The 19,918-nt window shown below is 40.2% G+C and overlaps 1 protein-coding gene across 3 annotated transcripts in view; it reads right to left on the minus strand.

Annotated features, from left to right (window-relative positions):
- The window catches only part of kalrna (kalirin RhoGEF kinase a), a 285,539-nt gene that overhangs the window by 155,219 nt on the left and 110,402 nt on the right, over window positions 1-19,918 (minus strand). For all 3 annotated transcript variants that reach the window (XM_038301435.1, XM_038301434.1, XM_038301436.1), the window contains exons 9-14: window positions 19,127-19,249; window positions 18,787-18,978; window positions 16,468-16,599; window positions 11,192-11,290; window positions 10,989-11,120; window positions 611-733 (exon numbers count right to left, since the gene is read on the minus strand). In XM_038301435.1, coding sequence (XP_038157363.1) covers window positions 611-733; window positions 10,989-11,120; window positions 11,192-11,290; window positions 16,468-16,599; window positions 18,787-18,978; window positions 19,127-19,249 — 801 coding nt within the window. The remainder of the gene's footprint in view (window positions 1-610; window positions 734-10,988; window positions 11,121-11,191; window positions 11,291-16,467; window positions 16,600-18,786; window positions 18,979-19,126; window positions 19,250-19,918) is intronic.

The following is a 19,918-nucleotide window of genomic DNA, read 5'->3' on the forward strand; positions in this document are numbered from 1 at the left end:
GTTGGCTAAATGAGTCGTTTATCAGGCACCTTGTGTTATTTGACTAAATGTTTGGCTGAATAGTTCTTATTTCATAATTCATAACTTTTTCACATTGGTTCAGGTCCGCTTATTAAAAAGTAATCCATCTAAGATTGGGTTGACATAATGTATAATATTTACATTATGGAAAGGCTGAATTTTTCTATTAGATTTGAATCTGGAAAATGTAAAAATTATTGGGAAAATTGGCAAGGTTTTATTTCACCATGGAGATCAGACTTTGTTGGTTAATAGTGAGGGTTTGGGTACCCTTATAGAGTTACAGACTGCAAATAGTTTGCTTACAGTTCAATACATGTACAGAATATATGTGCAGATTCTGTTGGATGTTGTGTTTGGAAAGAAAAAAAAAACTGTAAAATCGGTATGTATACTTGTATGGGAAAAAATATTTTCAATAAAAAGTGCAAATATAAAAAAAATAAAAATAAAAAGTAATCCATAAAAATGGAAAAATGCTTATTTTTTTTGAAGATCTCTTTTTGTCAGAAACCTTAATCTTTAAGGAGGAGAATACTTCATCACAGCCACTAAACTACCTGTTGCAGTAGAAGGCAGAGAGACTCACCTGGGCTACGTCTTCAAAGTCATCGTGCCTTTTCTGCAGGGCTCGGGCTCGATGGAGGGATTTTCCAACCCCTGTGTGTTTGCTGAGGAAGGCCTCGCCATGGTTTTCTATCCAGTCCAAAACCTGCATGATACAGAACATGTATTGATCTGGTGGCCAGATTCCCATATCACAGAATAAGACTCTTGTCTTGGTGGGGATGATGTGAGGGTAACAGTGCAAAGCTGTAGAAGATCTCCTCTATTTTTAGGCTCCATCATCACATTTTCTGATCTTTCTGTAAATGCAAATAAAAACAGAGAACTGCCAAGTTCTCTGTTGGGATGGAAAACATTTCCTCATCTTTGTCTGAGAAGAGAATGAAAATATGAGAGAAAAGGAAGGAGAATTAGATTGGGAACTTGGAAAAACCGTTTTAATCAAAATACTGATCCACTAAGGTATGAAGTTATTTTCCTAAACTTTCTGTAGTTAAAGACGAAGCCTGATCATCGAATGATGGGATTTTCTGTTCAGGCATCCCCCTGCCTCACTATATGGACAACATTCTAAATAAAAACAGCCCTCACTTCTTTTTAAGATCATCTTCTAAATAAATAGACCTGGAGTTAGAAAGATTTTATATGTCTTATATGTTTACTTTTCCTTTAGGGGGCGCCACAACCAATGATCCCTACAGCACCATGCTCTGTCCCAGCTCCTACGTAGGGAAGCTTTCTGAGGGAATTAGGAGAAGAAATGACGAGAACTCAACAGAACATAAGGGTGAAGGCTTTAGGATGCAATGCCCCTCTGTTTTAAATATAGGTGTTTAAATCTGTCCTCCTTTCATATGACCTCATATTTCAGTTCCACCTTCTACCTTCTGTTGATTCCTCCCTCTCCTCTCCAGAGCACAGCCATGCATCTCCACAGATCAACGATATCCAGGAACATCAAGCTGCTGAGAATGTGAGTGCTATGAACGGTGCAGCATCCAGAGGTGGCCTGAGCACCTGTCCTTTTGCGGATGAGCAAAGAAATGAAACTTTAATCCATTTTATTGCCAATGCAAACCAGAGTTTATTTGATCCTTTTGCACCTTGGAGCCATCCTTTACCCCAAACACACCCCTCACTATTTCCTTCCTGTCTCTCAAAGGCCTTCATCACCCTCATTTTGTTCCTCCCTCATATGATTGTTCTGTTGGAATCGATACAGTTTCTCTTTAGTTCAACAAAGAAAGTGAAATTCTTCTTCCTGATAATCAATTTTTTATTTATTTTCTTTAACATAAAGGCAGATACATAGCTGCATCTGTCTACCTTTTAGAGCAGGGGTATCCAATTATAAATCAGCAGGGTCCGAATTAAGAAAATTGATAACTAGTAAAGGTACAGAGACATCTTTAATTATAATCTGTTACTTTGAACAGAATTAATACTGATATAAAATGAGGTGTTTATCCATCCATGTTATACATTGAATTTTTAATAAAAGAATATAAAAAAATTGAAGATTTTTTCAAGTAGAGAACAAATGTTTCAGTTTGATATAAAGACAATTTCCTGATTCATATATTTTTAAAACACCCGAACTGACAATTTGTTTTTTCTTTCTTTTTTTCTGTCTTAACGAGAGCAGTGGGCTTTATGCTGCCCTGCAAGGTTTAAACCTGGGTTTAAATGGAGACAAAGCCATTTTAAAGCACATATCAAGGGGCTCATTTTGTAACCTGACTCCGCCAGATGGATTTGCTCCACATATCCATCTGGAAACCTTCCGTTTAAGTAATTTTGGGAAGGGGCGAAAATACTGGTTAGCTGATTGGCCTATGTTGATGATAGACGGGCCAAATAAACCAATCAGATCAACGGAGCATATGACGTACTAACAGAGCGACGAAAAAACACAACCACAAGCCAGGCACAAGCCAATTGATAGATCAAACTCTTGCCAAAACCAGTCGGGAGAAGAGCAAAAACATATTTTCCTCTGAGAAAAGCCTCCAGAGCAGTGTTTTGCTCTTCTTTCAGTGAAGAAATACTCTGTAATTCCGATAAAACTTGCTCGATAGCCACGCTAACGCTAGTTTCATCGGCTGAAGCCGCCATGTTCTTTAGACTGAACTGTCGCGCTTCTCGTTGCGTCACACCTCAACCCGCCTCAAAGCCAACGCTGATTGGACGTTCGTTTGGTGAACGGCTCCAAATTTTCTTAAACAGAGAGTCTCCAGACTGATCTGCAAGTGAAACCTTGTAAGCTCGCGAGATCAGGATGGTCTCACGAGGCTAGTCATTTTGAGCCTGGATCCATATTTATTGTTGATTCTGTTCATGGTGGAGAATCCTGCTTCACAGCAGCAGGTTGAGCCAAACATCCTCTAAATGTGCAGGGTCATCTTTGAGCACGCCATTTCACTTTTCTTTCACCAGTTCACCGCAGTTCTTCCAGCAGTCCACACTTTCTCTGCTCTCTTTTTCTCATCATCTTCTCCTTCTTTCCCATCGCCCGGCTTTCCACAGGTTTGCCTGCTGTGTCTAAAAGTAGCAGCAGCAGCAACCCAGACTCACAGCAGCTCATTGGTTAATTTTACGTGCAGCCTGGAGCCAAACGCTCTGGAGCACTTTACCGTATTAACAGAAGAAGCAGCGCAAATGAAGTTAGACACTGTCATTGGATTAAGTGCGGTAATTTATAAATGTTTTAAATGAGGTTGGGTCCGGATTAGCCAGCAGGTGGGTCCAGATCCAGACCCTGGTCCGCTAACCCGTGACCTCTGCTTCAGAGAAAAACAAACTCTTTAAATATGTTGAGTTTTTCCTGAACAGTGTCATTGCATGTTTTATTTATTGTAATGTGTTTTTTGTCCCTCTTTACTATACCTGAAAGAAATATTCTAAACTTTTAAATCCAAAAACATTTTCTGAAGCCGGGCTCACACTGTTTATGCTGGTTTCGGTCCTGATCCAGTGCAGGATTCACACTGCTGCTGGGCCAGCCTGGCCCGGCTGCGGCTCCAGCTGTGGAAACAGAGCTGTGGAGGAAGGAAGTCCACAAGTGTTTGCATTCTTTCCAGGAGTTTTAGGGGAAAACTCGTTATCAGAGTCCATAAATGTCCTTTTTTATATAGTCTATGTTGGTGGGTTGATTTTATTCTGGAATCTATTTAACTCTTTCCTGTCTGTGGGACTTTCACTTGTGGAATTCAGGAGCTTGCTCTTGATCTGACGTCCAGAAAAACGTCCTTCTTGTGTTCTGATGAGCCATGCGGCCATGATGCCTCTATAACTGCACTGATTTGAATGATTTGGTTTCCTTGCGACACCCAGTGTGAGGCTGGCATAATGACGCTCTTTCTTTAAAAAAACAAACATATCTCTGAACACGTGTGTCCCATCATACAGATCAGCTGGGAAATATCAACAGAATAAAAAGGAGTACCCTGAATCAGACACCTGTTCTCTGATACATTAAACACCTGATTTCGGAACCAACCAGCAGATCTCCAACAGATCCAGAAATCACCACCTCTTTGATCTGCTCTGAGCTCAAGGAGAAGCAGAGTGACCTGCAGAGCTCAGTGTGAGGTAGGAGACCAGCCATCAACTACATGTTGATTCTGGGCTTCGTTCTGCTCTCCAGGGTCACATTAATTCTGCGCTGTAACAACTCAGGCTGGAACAACCTCATTTTACTGATTTATATGGTAGTGGCATAAAGTTTCGACAACCCCTCTTACTTTCTTTGCACGTCTTCCCTGGTGTGTGTGTCCCTGGGGCCCGGTGGGAAGCGAAGCATGACAATTACAACGGTCAACGCTCCGCCGAAAACCGTGCTCTCCGTTTCAGCCGTTGGCTTTGTCTTGGTGCTTGTCTTTAGCAAACCCTCTGGGGTCTCATAATAATGTCACCAAGGTGCCAAAATCTGAGCACTCATCCCTAAATTTATAGTCTGGAGACGTATGACCTGATTCTGCCTCCTGACTGTACAAATACTACAGAATGAACAAATAAAACAGAAGGAAGATGACTGAAGAAGGTTTTTTTTTCCAATCTGTTCGACGTGTTTATGGCCTGTAGGCCATACTGGATACATAACAGGGAGATTAAAGGGAGATGTTTGGGTAGGTCTGCAGCTGGTACGTCTCTAATCTGTCATAATGTCTCTATCGTCTCTATTATCTGTGTTTTTTGAGCACGATTTAAGGAAACAATTTAACAGAACTGTAGACTATATGGTCACACGTTAAACAGCTATGCAGTCTGTAAAATCTGTTGACAACACCTGATCTGAACGAACGATGTAGCATGAAAACATTTAAAGGAATGATAAATGGATCATTATTTACACCTAAAACGAATACGTGCGGCTCCTCGGAAATTATGCCGCTTTTGCGAAAGCTCGAACAACACAGCCAGCAGACACGTTAGTCCAAGCATCAACAATCCATCCGCAAACTGTGGCTTAACTTGCCCGGCTCCGCCTTCCACTTTTCTTGAAACTGTGGTCTCCGTCAGTCATCCATCGCTCCCACGCCGCTCGCAGCCTTACTTTGAATGGCCGGTTCACACCGATGTCGAGCGGTTGAAATTCCTTTGTCAGACCTCCCGGAATAACAGCAAGCACAACGTTCATTTGTTTCACCTTACATACTTCTTTACATACTCCCACACTTCCCCCTTTAACGTTCTCATGGAGGTCTCAACAACGTCTGCAGTAACAACACACATAGGGCGAACCGCACCAAAGGGCGCGCCGTACATTTTGAGGAGAAAAAAAGACGTTTTTATGCGCCTTATAGTCGTGAAAATACCAGTTTGAATTCTGAACGTGACTGGACTTTTCCTTTAAACCAGGTTCCTGTGGTGAGGACACATGGTGAAAAGGGACTGAAACCATGACCAATTCTGGCAATTTGGAGTTTTCTATGGATTTTTTTACATATTGAGGGCAATGTTTAATTATGTTACATAGCAAAAATTAAACTGTTACACTTCAAAAGAGAGCATTTATTTTGCAGTATACTTTATTGCAGTTGAATTTTCTGTGTTTGACTGTTGCAAAGGTTAACCAGGGTGGGGCGCTTCAACTTTCTTTTAACGCGCTGCTTTAAATCATCATTTCAGATCAACCTAGCATGATTGGTCAAAAAATTATTGTTTGTAAGATCAGTCATTTATTATTACTTTCATTAAAATGGTGACACGTTTGTAAGGAAATCAATCTGTGGGTTTTTCAGCAGAGTTAAGAATGAATGCATGAAAAATGCTGAGCAGCTCTTGATTAAGACAGCATGATGATGTGGGGCAGCGTCCGCCTCACTGGAAAAACAAGGCTGTTCATTATTGGAGCCATTGCAACGACAAACTGGTTTCCAACCTTCAAGTCTAAATGAATGAGTCCCTACTAGAGTAGAGAAGAAAGAAACACACGCTGTGTGGCTTCGGCTGACAGGAATATTGAAAGTTTATATGAACAAAAAGCACAAACTCAGCTTTTCTGCTCATCCAGTTGGTCCATTTTCAGAAATAGTGGGGAAAAAAGGCTACGCAAAGCATAACTAAGACTGACATAAAAACATAATTCTTTTTTTTTTAACCCCCAAAAGTGTGCAATGCTGAAACACGGCTGGATGAGGGGGTGGGCATGGGGGTAAAGTGTTGTCAGGATGAGGGAAAGAGCAGAACAGTGTGTCTAAGAGGGCAGCACTAGAACTGCCTTAGCACTGTACAGTAGTAGCCCTTCAAAATTTGGCTGGTCCCCGGCTGGTCCCCTATAATTCTTTTTTAAATATCAATCTTTGTACTCAAATATTCTTTCTGTCATGATTTGTGGACATTAAAATCTAAATAGAAGCATCATCTCCTGGTCAGACCCTGTAATTCAGTGAAAGGGGGGAGTCAGAGTGAAAAATATGCAAGAGGGGGTCACTCCATGACTGGAAGTTGGAGGGGATTTAGCTGGGAGTTGCAGGGAAGTGGGCTGTTACTGTGACTTAACGATAGCATCCTTAAAGCCTAATTTATAGATTATCTGGATTAATTTGGGGATTAGATCCTTTTTTTAAAAGGACTGGAAAATTCATTGCATATGCAACATGATGCAATAAAAAAATACCATTTCTACACAGAAGGGAAGAGAGAGTTGCATCAAGCACACAGATCCATGCATGCAGACGTCTCTTGCACAACTTCACCTTTCCGCATGAAGTCTGAAGACAATCGGCTCTGGACAAGAAATTATTAAAGGCCATGAAATAAGTGAAACTTTGGTGTCAAGCAGATTGTGGTTAGTCCAGAGGAAAATGTGAAACAAAATTGAAATTTTAGTATAAATAAAAAATGCTAAAACAGATCAGCTCTTCTTTAAATATTTGTTGTCAAGAAGAATCGTTACAACATAGAAATAACAAAGCTAACAGGAATATTGTTATTCTCTCTGCTGGTAGGTTTACTGTAGGATCACTGCTCTTCTTGGTCTTCAGGATCTAAGTTAGACTAAAGACCAAATAGTTGAGGAAAACCTAAAAAAGAAATATCTAAATACAGGACAAGACTAGAAACAACTTTAAGATCTGCTCATGATGATCTCTAGGCTGAAGTCCCAACAAGCCGGTCAGTGAACTCAGTTCATCAACCCAGGAGGTCACACAGCAGCTGTTGATCCAGCTGAGCAGTTCAGTTTAATTAGTTCTCACTTAAATCAGGTGGATGTTTAAAGGTATAATGGAGGATTTTTACGTATTTTTGAAAAGACCTGCTCTCTCCAGTTAAAAAAAGAAAATGCACATGCACAGCCCTGTACCCACTCCTGAGAGGGAACGACTATTATACGCCTGCGAGAGCATGCACATTTCTCCTTGTGCACACTTTCTGTTAGTTGCTGTTTGCAACGCTCAAACAGCTTACTTTCTAAAGGTAGATTTGCAATTTGTCCACCATGTCAGACTCACCAGCAGTAAGTGAAAATGAGGAGGAGCAAGTAAGAAGTCCTTACGCAAAAATATCACCAGAATTATTGACAATTAGGAGGACCACTTATTTATATGATTCATATGGAACATATCAAACATCCTCCACTATAACTTTAAGCTAAGGCAGAATCCTGGCATCAATTATCATGAGAGATTTGAACATATAGGAGCCTGGAAACCTCTGCTTCCAGCAGTTCTTCTGGGAACAGCCGGTCCAGAACCAGGGTAAATAGAAGCTTATCATGATTTCATGTGAAACATAGTCAGTGGAATTTTCTTCAAACATTTAATTTAAGCTGATTTGCCTCATTCTGTTTATCTTTGCCTGTTTTGGATCACTTTATCTGTAAAACCTCTTCAGAGAAATTCCCGCAACAGCAGTAATACTTGGCTGGACTTGATTCTAGTTACATCAGATTCACATTTCAACCCTCCTTCTGGTCCACTCCAGCTAATCACAGTCCCTCCCCTTTGTTATAGATATAAACAGCTGCAAAATTAAATCAGGAGCTCCTGGACATCATAAAGGCTCCAGGAATGTCTCCAAACCAGTCTGGGGTCTGAGGGATGAGCAGCGGTAGCAGACAGCAGTTTGTGTGAGAAGGATGTAGAAGGATGAATGAACACGCCGCGCTGGTTCTGCAAAGCAGACGCCACTAACATCTACACACACAGGACGACGCGATCCAAAGTCGGGGCAGAGGCCCAGTCAGGAAAGTGAAACCACAGGAGAAAGCGTTTCAGCCCTGTTAGGTTCTGTCATGTGCTAAATGCCAGCCAATTAGACCAACCAACAATTACAGCTGAGTTCAAAATATTGGCGGTCCAACATCGCTAACCAGATCAATTACTATAATGGGGGGGGGATTAAATATCTACATAGCCCATGATTTACCAGTGTGTGCAGCAAAGTAATAGAAAACCTACACAACCAACAGTTATGACATGCTTGCTAGATATTTGGTGCAACTGACTCATTATTTTAACGGTTCCAAGTGAAAACAGAGTGGATTTCAATCCCTGAGCTCATTCATCCCGCGAACAAGCAGGAATCAAACATGTGGTCCTTATTTAAGGACAGAGGCAGGGAATGTGGTGCATGTGGGTTAAAATGCGTTTCCTTAATGTTCGAAACAGCAGCGCTCTTTGATTAAAAAGCCGATTGTAGAGGTAAAAAAAACAGAAGAGTGGAAATAAGTTGTTGCTTAAAAGCTTAGAGTTGAAGAAAAGCTAAATTTCCAATCGATCCAATAATACATCAGATAACAAAGACTGAGCTGATGAGTCCCCCCACGATAGAGAAGGTCTGCGTGACAGATACCTGTGAGGTTTTAATTTTATATCAGAATGCTGGAACTCGAGCAAAGTCCCATACTGGAACAAAACTCTGAATAAATCACTAAATCTGTTTTTTATAAGGTATGATAACTCCCAACAAAAATCTACATCTATAAAAAAAAATGTTTGGAATGTATAAATATAAGTTACGAATGTACAATTTTGCAGCGAAATGGCATTACAAATACAAAAAAGACATTTAGGAGTAACATCTACATAAAGCTCTAACACTCCCTACCAGTTGGTGGCAGTACTCTACCAAAAATTTGTTCACCGACCGCCTTTAAACGAGAAGATGAGGAGAACAAAAACAAGGTTAGATCTTTATTAAAATGTTGTTTTTAACCCGTGAACAGTATAATGTTTGATCCTTGGTCCTCTTTTTGTCGTCTTTCTCTTCTCCACGCTAGAAGGTGGTTGGCGAAATCTTCAGGTGCAATACCGCCACCAACTGGTAAGAAGTTGTATGTGATGAAGGGTTTGTACTGGACTGAAATCTCGAATACATTGTAAATTGTTGTTGACAATAAAGAAATTGATTAATACCTCAGTTACTGCTCAATTAAAGTGACTAGTTACTAAACAAAGTAAATATGCAGTTACAATTTATTATCTACAGTAGTAGCCATTCAAAATTTCCCCACTTTCCTTTATTGGCCCTTAGCTGGTTTTATTCAAACATCAATATTTGATGAATAGGACATTAAGATATAAAGAGAAGCCTCATCTCCTGGTCAGACCCTGTAATTCAGTGAAAGGGTGGAGTCAGAGTAAAAAAATATGCAAGAGGGGGCCTCTTCAGTGGCTGGAAGTTGGAGGGGATTTCACAGGGAGTTGGAGGGAAGTGATCTGCTATTCATCTGGTGTTTGACTGGGAAGGGCCAATTTGAACGGCTGCTACTGTCGTTTCTAATCATAAACATATGGTTAGTACCTTAGTGTTGTATTTTTGTGCATTTATAAAGTGTATTTATAATTTCTAACCTTGCATTCTTGCAGATTAAACACCCTGATGTTGCATGCACGTATGAAACTATAAGTAAATGCAAATCAAGACAACTTAGGATATTAACAGTTTTCTTACCACATATATTTCCTGCTCCACAGTGGATCGGAGAGTAATCTAAACCCTGAACTAAAGCCACAGTATATTGTGAAGCACGTTACCTCTGGCATCATGTTATGAGGATGTTTCTCCAACTGTTGACCTTAGAACAGTTCACTTTCCATTATGCCAAAGATGAAAATGACCTTCCAGACCAAATTGGCATTATGAGTCTACCAGCCCAGGACCCTGACCCAGTAGAAAGCCCAGAAGTTTTCATCAAACATGTCATCTCTGAGATAAAACCCTAAACTACAGGGGGACGATGGAGTCTTGTCCAATGGTCCTACACTAGGTGGCAGAACCCACTTGACTTTATTTAAAACAGATCTGAAACGGTTTCCAGAAGCAGTGCTTATGTAACTCCAGTAAATGTGAAGCATTACTGAGTCTCACAGCCCAGTTTTCTCCTTCCCTCACTTCCTCTAGACCAGGGGTCTTCAACGTTTTCCAGGCCAAGGACCCCCAAACTGATGGCAAGATGAAGCAGGGACCCCCTAATTACATATATATTGTATTAAATTGTGTTATATCAAACTGATCCTAGAGTCACTCTATTACAGTTGGAGTAATGTCAAGAAAGGAATTTCTCCCTGGGATTATTAAGGTATTTCTGATTCTGATTCCTGGTTGATGGGACAGGTGTTGTGAATGAAACGGTGCCCAGCTTGAAAGAGCTCCTGTGTGTCGCTGAATGTGTGTATCAATGAAAGAAACACATCTTTTGCCTCCATTTATCGGTTTACTACAGTGTGTGAGAATTCATGTTAATGTGTATTTAAAGACATTTCAATTAGTGGAAAAAATTGCAGGGGGAATATAAAAAAAGTATCATCAACCAAAACTTCCGTGACTCCCATGCAGTACATCCGTGGACTCCCTAGGGGTCTTGGACCCCCTGTTGAAGACCTCCGCTCTGCCGTAGACTAAGAGCTATAATGTCCTTTATCTTGGTGACTCAGAGCTCTGTGATATTATACCTGTTGTACGTCTTGCTGGAACACACACAGCTGCAGCCTCTGGTGAAGTCGGACCTTTCGATGCTGCCAAATGTTTTCCAGGCGCCGCTGATGGTGAAGGACCTCATGCACCACGTCAAGGATGCAATGAACCTGACAGGTTACACAAACAGCTTTAGATGGTACAGTCATTTGCTTAAAGGTCGCTTGCTAGTGACACTGACCGCTTTGGAGTAATTAGCCGTCGCCGTTAGGGAGTCAGAGTTGACTGGACTCAGAGGTCTCTGCAGGACATCCAGCAGCGCTTTCCCATCCTGACTCACCTGATGACAGAAAAAGGCTGAACATCAGGCGGAAAGGAAACCTTTCTTTCCTAAAACATGCTTTTATATTGATGAAAAAGGGCGAATCTGTTACTATAAGGCTCAGTAATGAGGGTGATGTTGATGAGGTGAGCATCTGTGTTTGACTCAGACTCTTATTTTAAAGTAAAATGTGAAAGATGTGATTGATTAGTTCTGCTGTGTTGACAGACTGGATGATTGAAAACTTTATCACATCAGCTTGGAGCTAGGAGCCTCCTCTACTTTAGCTTATGTTTGGTAGGTAAAATAAATAGTGAGAGAGAAGATTGGAGCGGAAAGAAAGCATTTTGTGGCTAACTATTAGCTGCTAACAGCACCACACTTTCTTGTCTGTTAAACTTAAGGGCTTTTAGATGTTTTTAAATGAGTCTGCACTACATTTGATCTATGATTGTTCAAAGCTGAGCTAACTTTCTACACTGAACAGGGGAGAGTAATGAAAGTAAACTAGTATTTTTTTAACATGTTTAAGTGAATATTCTCAAAGATGGGGTCTGGATGGGATTGCCAACCGTCCCTTGAAAACGAAATCGTTCCGTATTTAGAAATAGAAGTACCTGACCCATATTTAGTGCAAAGTACAACGGAGTATTAGGGCCAGGCTAGAGATTTTTTTTTTCTTCTATTTCGAGAATAAAATCGTAATGTTACGAGAATAAATTCGTAAATTACAAAAATAAAGTCATAAAATTACGAAAATAAAGTCGTAAATCTCTAGCCTGGCCCTAATACCCGTCGTAGAAAAGGGATGCACTTTGTCCCTCATTACTGTGAGAGTAAAAAGCTATTGGAAAATGAAGAACAAGGGCACGTTAGATACAAAACTTACGGTAAACTTGTTCTGCATTGTGACCAACGAGCTGACAGCATATATGTAACGATCCAGAATCCCCTCCTCCCATTGGTCGAGCCAAGTGTTGCTCAAGGAGAAGAAGCGGGAGACTACAGAGCAGTATGGGCGATGAATGGAGTAATTTAAATGCTGATGCTACTTTTGGGGGTGGTACACCTTCGCATAGCGATGCTCCTCCTCCAAAATAAAAAAAAAGGATGCAGAAATATAGGAAGGAATGAGAAAAACAAATACCTGGGTGGAAAAAGGTTGCAATAATGAATATAAAGCACACTGCACGGTGTGCCGGCTCACTTTTTCTGTAGCCCATGGTCACACTGTCAGATTTGAGACTACGCACACAAGGTGTCCCTTTTTTTTTCAGGGAGATGGCGACTCTAGGTCTGGGAAGCTACATTTGTCTGTGATCTTCCTTATTTGCTTTGCTCACATATCCTCCTTAACCAGCAGCTATAGATGCAAGGCTAGTTAAACCACAGTTTGGTATTGTGGAAAGGTTTAACTTGCTGGTCCGGTATAAAGAGTATGATTTTTTAAACCCTTAGCCTTTTTTTCCTAAAATCTCATCTCATCTGGTTCTGATTAACACAACATTATATACAGCTTCTTATCTTCAGCTGGATTTTCCTACATTCCTAGAAAACCTCACGAAGGTGGAAAATCTATAGAAACAAGCCAACAGGTACATTTGTAGCAATAAATTAATACCCTCGTAGAAGATGGAAGAGGTAATAGATTTAATCACAGAAAATTATAATCACTAGTTGGGCTTGTTTTTATTTGCTGCTTAGGAGTGAAAAGCAGAGAGGATGCTGGATGGTCAGTAGGTATAGTTACTGCTTTTTAATTTATGGAATGGCTGAGAAATGATAACTAATTATGAGCTGGAATGAAATCCAAAACATGATAATAAAAAAAAAAAACAAAAAAAAAAAACAATTTTTTGACTGAATTCATTCCTTTGGAAAAGTGCTGATTAAACAGGAACTGCTGCTCCTCTAAAGCCATTCCTCTTTCACGCGGTTTGGCTGCTGAAACATGACAGCTCCCAGTTTTGCAATTCAAGCTTTACTTTCTAACTCTGCAACTGCTGAAATTATGCAGATTAATTGATTATTTGAAAGACATACAGGTGCTGGTCATAAAATTAGAATATCATGAAAAAGTTGATTGATTTCAGTAATTCCATTTAAAAAGTGAAACTTGTATATTATATTCATACATTACATACAAACTCATATATTTCAGATGTTTATTTTGTTTAATTTTGATGATTACAAATGACAACAAATGAAAATCTCAAATTCATCATATCAGAAAATTAGAATATTGTGAAAAGGTTCAAAATTGATGGCCCCTGGTGCCACACTCTAATCAGCTAATTAACTCAAACCACCTGCAAAAGCCTTTAAATGGTCTTTCAGTCTAGTTCTATAGGCTACACAATCATGGGGAAGACTGCTGACTTGACAGTTGTCCAAAAGACGACCATCGACACCTTGCACAAGGAGGGCAAGACACAAAAGGTCATCGCTAAAGAGGCTGGCTGTTCACAGAGCTCAGTGTCCAAGCACATTAATAGAGAGGCGAAGGGAAGGAAAAGATGTGGTCGAAAAAAGTGTACAAGCAAGAGAGATAACCGCACCCTGGAGAGGATTGTGAAACAAAACCCATTCAAAAATGTGGGGGAGATTCACAAAGAGTGGACTGCAGCTGGAGTGAGTGCTTCAAGAACCACCACACACAGACGTATGAAAGACGTGGGTTTCTGCTGTCGCATTCCTTGTGTCAAGCCACTCTTGAACCACAGACAGCGTCAGAAGCGTCTTGCCTGGGCTAAAGAGAAACAGGACTGGACTGCTGGTGAGTGGTCCAAAGTCATGTTCTCTGATGAAAGTAAATTTTGCATTTCCTTTGGAAATCAAGGTCCCAGAGTCTGGAGGAAAAGAAGAGAGGCACTTCATCCACGTTGCTTGAAGTCCAGTGTAAAGTTTCCACAGTCAGTGATGGTTTGGGGTGCCATGTCATCTGCTGGTGTTGGTCCATTGGGTTTTCTGAGGTCCAGGGTCAACGCAGCCACATACCAGGAAGTTTTAGAGCACTTCATGCTTCCTGCAGCTGACCAACTTTTTGAATGGAATTACTGAAATCAATCAACTTTTTCATGATATTCTAATTTTATGACCAGCACCTGTAGTTAAATCATGTATTCTTAATAGTTGAAATATTTTCTCACGCCCTTTCATTGATAAAGTAGGGATCGTCTTTTTGATGTGTACACAGATTGACTTAAAAGAACACATTAGTCATTTTTTTTTACATTTTTTAGCTTATGTGGAGTTGCTATTGGTGTCTAAATTGAGCTGGATGCTGGTGGGTTCCATTTTTAATATAACGCTTCGATTACTTGTTAGATTGAACCCATTTAGGAAAATAGTCTATAGGTTTAAAGCACTTAACTATGGAGGAGTCAGTCTACTCATTAAACAATGCTTTAGTCGTAAAGTCAAATAAAAGGGTCGTTTAAATCTATTTCTCAGTAAAAACTTACAAAATGTTTAACGGCAAGTGAATCCACCTCAGATAGCTTAAACCTCACTAATAAAATTTAAAGTTTTAATAACAATAGAAGAGCACTGAAAGGTGACTTGATTTATTCTATTTTAGACTTTGCATCATATAAATAAAGAAAGGAATGAGAGCTAAGTTACGTTGAAAGTAAGAATTCAGTTGAAAGCTTTTAGGTGATGAAGACTAGGAATGCGTAATGAATTTGGTTACTGACCAAATTCTCCCAATAAAACCTAGTACAACAAGTAAAAACAAAGATGACATCATGACAAGCAATGGAGGAGCAGAGGATTTTCCATGCTGGACATGAAAACAGGATTGCATAAACAAGAGTGTAGTGATGTCAGAAGCTGCTGGGAAAGTAAACAAAGCAAGCAGGGCCAATAGAAAGCTCTCAAAGTATGGCTCTATTTTCCAGATGTTCTCTCGGTGCAATATTTGTGACATGAGGTGCAACATCAGCGGCGAAAATGCTTCTATTCTAAGCAAGAACAAGAGTGTCCTCAAGGTTGAAGAGGGGAATGTTTTTTACAGCAACAGATAGGGCTGCTGCTCCTGCATTCGGCATCATTAGCACGCCTGCTTCCATTAGCGCCAGAAACACGGTTTTCGTACATAGACCGATTCTTAACCTGTGAATCGCTGAATGGATCCTGTTACTGTTCAGGGAACAGATTTGAAACGCTGTTTGTTTCTGAACACTGCAAAAATGATCTAGAAATAAGTAAAAATTTCTTAAATTACGGTAAGTATATTTACCCTTGATTTTTTTATAGGTAAATTTGATAATTTGCCAATGGAATTAGTATTTTTACCCTTAAAATAAGATAATTTGATAATATGCACTTGGAATAAGACAATGCAATTGTGTTTTCTTATTTTAAATCTAAACTGTCTTGTTCCATTTGCAAAATATCTCTTTAATCTCCTCAATTTAAGAAGAAATGCACTTATTTTAAGAAAAAATGACTTATCTAGATTTTGATTTTTTCCAGTGAAGGACTTTTTGTTTGTTTCTCTGTCTAAATGCAGTCTAATTTTTATAACAACCACTGAAATAAAGTGCATGGAAACAAAACCTGAACGGTCTGACTGTGCAACAAGGTAGTGATAGTATATAAAAACTTTAGTGCAGTTTATTTTCTGGTAAGCAGCATCATGAAGGACTCGTAGAACCGTCAAGACAGGAAGATCGTGCCAAAGCGAACTGCCTCAGTCTGAACGGCTGCCTGGAGGTTTATGTCTGTTTATATATATGGACTTATCTTTTTATAGATAAGCATGAAAACCAGCAACAGCTTGTCTAAAGATAAAGCAACAGACAGCAGCATGGAGCGGGGAAGAGTGGGAGCACTCCAGGACTAAATTTAGTGGAGTGTTTGAAACGGGTGGAAGGGTCAGCGCAGCGGCTGAGCATCGCCACCCTGTTATCACAGTTTGCCGCTCTGACAGCACAGAACTATATTACTGCTCTCCATCAGCTAAAAATAGGACTATTTTGTAGAAAATGTGCAGCTTTAGAGTATTTTCATTGTGTTTAATCAGAGAACAAGATCTAGAAACAGCAGCTGGATTTCAAAATGTGGCTTTATTCAGAGATTTATGCTACAAACTTTAAAGAAAAAGGCTTTTCTGAAAAAACGACTTTCAAAGCTTTGCTGTTTGTTGCTCATAATCATTTTCTATGCTGTTGGTGGTGAGGAAGACTGACCTCGGTGTAGGCCTGGGTCACCTGCTCGTACAGGCTCTGATGGCGATGGATGGCGATTTCCAGCTCCTGCATCTCAGACGGTAACCCCCCCTCACTGCAGACTTTACACCAGGCTTCCACCTCTGACAAGAACTGAGGAACATGAGGAAAACATTGAATGATGTCAACGTTTGTTGAATCCAAGATAGATATTCACAAAAACAACTTCAGTCTGTTTCCCTCTTTGGTCGTCATTTTGTTGAACTGGCGTTTTGTTGAAGGTGAATTTACCAGAAGCATATTGAGTCGATTGGATGGTATGTAGAGATGAATAGGAAGGAAGGAAGGAAGGAAGGAAGGAAGGAAGGAAGGAAGGAAGGAAGGAAGGAAGGAAGGAAGGAAGGAAGGAAGGAAGGAACAAAAAAAGGAAGGAACAAAAAAAGGAAGGAAGGAAGGAACAAAAAAAGGAAGGAAGGAAGGAAGGATGAATGAACAGAGGAAAGCATAGAAGGAAGGAATAAACGAAGGAAGGAAGGAACCAATAAAGGAAGAAAGGAAGGAAGGAATGAATGAACAGAGGAAAGCATAGAAGGAAGGAATAAACGAAGAAAGGTAGGAACAAACAAAGGAACAAATAAAGGAAGGAAGGATGAATGAACGAAGGGAAGCATAGAAGGAAGGAAGGAAGGATGAATGAACAGAGGGAAGCATTGAAGGAATGAACGAACAAACGAATGAACAAAGGATGGAAGGAACAAAGGAAGGAAGGAAGGCAGGAACCAACAAAGGAAGGAAGGAAGGAAGGAAGGAAGGAAGGAAGGAAGGAAGGAAGGAAGGAAGGAAGGAAGGAAGGAAGGAAGGAAGGAAGGAAGGAAGGAAGGAAGGAAGGAAGGAAGATGAATGAACAAAGGAAGGATGAATGAACGGAGGGAAGAATAGAAGGAAGGAATGAATGAACAAAGGAAGGAATGAATGAACAAAGGAAGGAATGAATGAACAAAGGAAGGAAGGAATGAATGAACAAAGGAAGGAATGAATGAACAAAGGAAGGATGAATGAACGGAGGGAAGAATAGAAGGAAGGAATGAATGAACAAAGGAAGGAAGGAATGAATGAACAAAGGAAGGAAGGAATGAATGAACAAAGGAAGGATGAATGAACGGAGGGAAGAATAGAAGGAAGGAATGAATGAACAAAGGAAGGAAGGAATGAATGAACAAAGGAAGGAAGGAATGAATGAACAAAGGAAGGAAGGAATGAATGAACAAAGGAAGGAAGGAATGAATGAACAAAGGAAGGAAGGATGAATGAACAAAGGAAGGATGAATGAACGGAGGGAAGAATAGAAGGAAGGAATGAATGAACAAAGGAAGGAAGGAATGAATGAACAAAGGAAGGAAGGAATGAATGAACAAAGGAAGGATGAATGAACGGAGGGAAGAATAGAAGGAAGGAATGAATGAACAAAGGAAGGAAGGAATGAATGAACAAAGGAAGGAAGGAATGATTGAACAAAGGAAGGAAGGAATGAATGAACAAAGGAAGGAAGGAACAAAAAAGGAAGGAAGGATGAATGAACAGAGGGAAGCATAGAAGGAAGGAATAAACGAAGGAAGGAAGGAACCAAGGATGGAAGGAACCAATAAAGGAAGAAAGGAAGGAAGGAATGAAAGAAGAAAGGTAGGAACAAACAAAGGAACAAATAAAGGAAGGAAGGATTAATGAACGGAGGGAAGCATAGAAGGAATGAACGAACAAACGAATGAACAAAGGAAGGAAGGAAGGAAGGAAGGAAGGAAGGAAGGAAGGAAGGAAGGAAGGAAGGAAGGAAGGAAGGAAGGCAGGGAGGAAGATTAAACATCTTTACTGCTCTGACAATTCAGCACCCTGTTTTTTTCTCTTCAGTTTAGAGAACAGTAACTACAGGCCAAACCAGGATAATAAATCTCCTCTGATATCAACCCCTCCACCACCAACTACAAAGAATCATTTCTTTAATCAATCTGTTTTAAATTCTAATTCTTCTCTGTGACCGTCTGTTTTCTAACATATATCCTCTGTAGTCTAATCCTTTGGATGGCTCCTCCTCATTTATCTCTTTCCACTCAAATACACACTTGAATAAAATATCAAGGGCCCAGCAGGAATCAAACAGTCTCATCAGTTTCCATGTCAACCTCCCAGGAGTCAGCAGTGAAGCACTTTCATCCATCAAATAAAATCAGGCAGTAGAAAATGTCCCACTTTCATGTAACATTCTGGACACGCGATTCCAGCACAGGCTGAAGGAGAAGGAAGCTTTCTGTCCCTGGTGCCAGAAGCCAACAATTCTGATCTCACCTGCTCAGCCTTCTGGTGAAAGACAGAAGACATGGCGAGGATAGTAGAGCGTTCATCAAGTGCAGCGGCAAAACTTTTCCAGTCCTGATCCAGCTGAGTAGAGATCTGCTTGATTTGTGTGGACGCATAGTGGCCAGCCTCCGCTAGACGGCTCGCCACCGACATGATTCTGTTGATGTTTACGTAGGCGTTCTGATGGAGACATTTGAACCTTCTTAAGTTCGTCCTCTTCATACATTCATTGTAAAAACTTGCATATAATTCAGTGGCTGAAGTTTTGCTATTGCTCTCTTAAACAGTCTAAAGAGTGTGGAATTAGAAGGGAGGGGTAAGTTTTTACCATAGAGTTCATGGCGAAGTGGTTGTGTTGCGTTTGCAGCTCCACAGCATGTTGGTAACTGCGTCCGATCTCTGTGTGACTCTGCAAGAATAACTCTTTGTTGTGGCTAATCCAGTCGAACATCTGCAGAGACAAAGAGCGAGGTTAGTGCAGTTCAAACAGATTTGCCTGAAGTCAAAATATTTGGAAGTGAAGAAAGAAGATGAAGATCTCTGATGTCTACAGAAAGATAGAGAGGTTCTGCAGACAAGCTGAGGAAGTAACCGGAGAGGCGCTGAGGAAACAAGGAAGCAATATGGAAACACTAAAGGCCTGAACACATCGTTTGCGTACAACTTTTCAATCTCAGATCCAATTTTTTTCCATGTGACACTGAATGCATTTAGAGAGCCTCCGACTAGGTAGGGTGAGCATATGTGCAGTTTTTTTACTGCTGTCTCTGTACTATACACAAATTACAACAATTTCCCACATTGGACTGACCGATTATAAAAAGTTATTAAACATAAATAAAAAATAATAAACAAATGTTCATATGCCTAGAATTACTTCTAGAGAATAAAAAAGTTTCAGTTTTATTTCATAAAGAGGGGAAAGTGATAAGCTTATCTCACCTGCTCTGTCTGCTCCTCGTTATTTTTTTGTGACGATCAAAGAGGATCACTACTTCATCCATTTTCTGTCCTCTTGAATTGTTATGTTCCATTTATTGCTTCATTCATTGTTATTGGACAAGTCTGTCCCGTTACCATAGCGCAGTTACTATAGTTACTATTTACACAATGTGCGACT

The sequence above is a fragment of the Cyprinodon tularosa genome, unplaced genomic scaffold (assembly GCF_016077235.1).
Source record: "Cyprinodon tularosa strain WSP-4 unplaced genomic scaffold, ASM1607723v1 ctg467, whole genome shotgun sequence".
Taxonomy (NCBI): domain Eukaryota; kingdom Metazoa; phylum Chordata; class Actinopteri; order Cyprinodontiformes; family Cyprinodontidae; genus Cyprinodon; species Cyprinodon tularosa.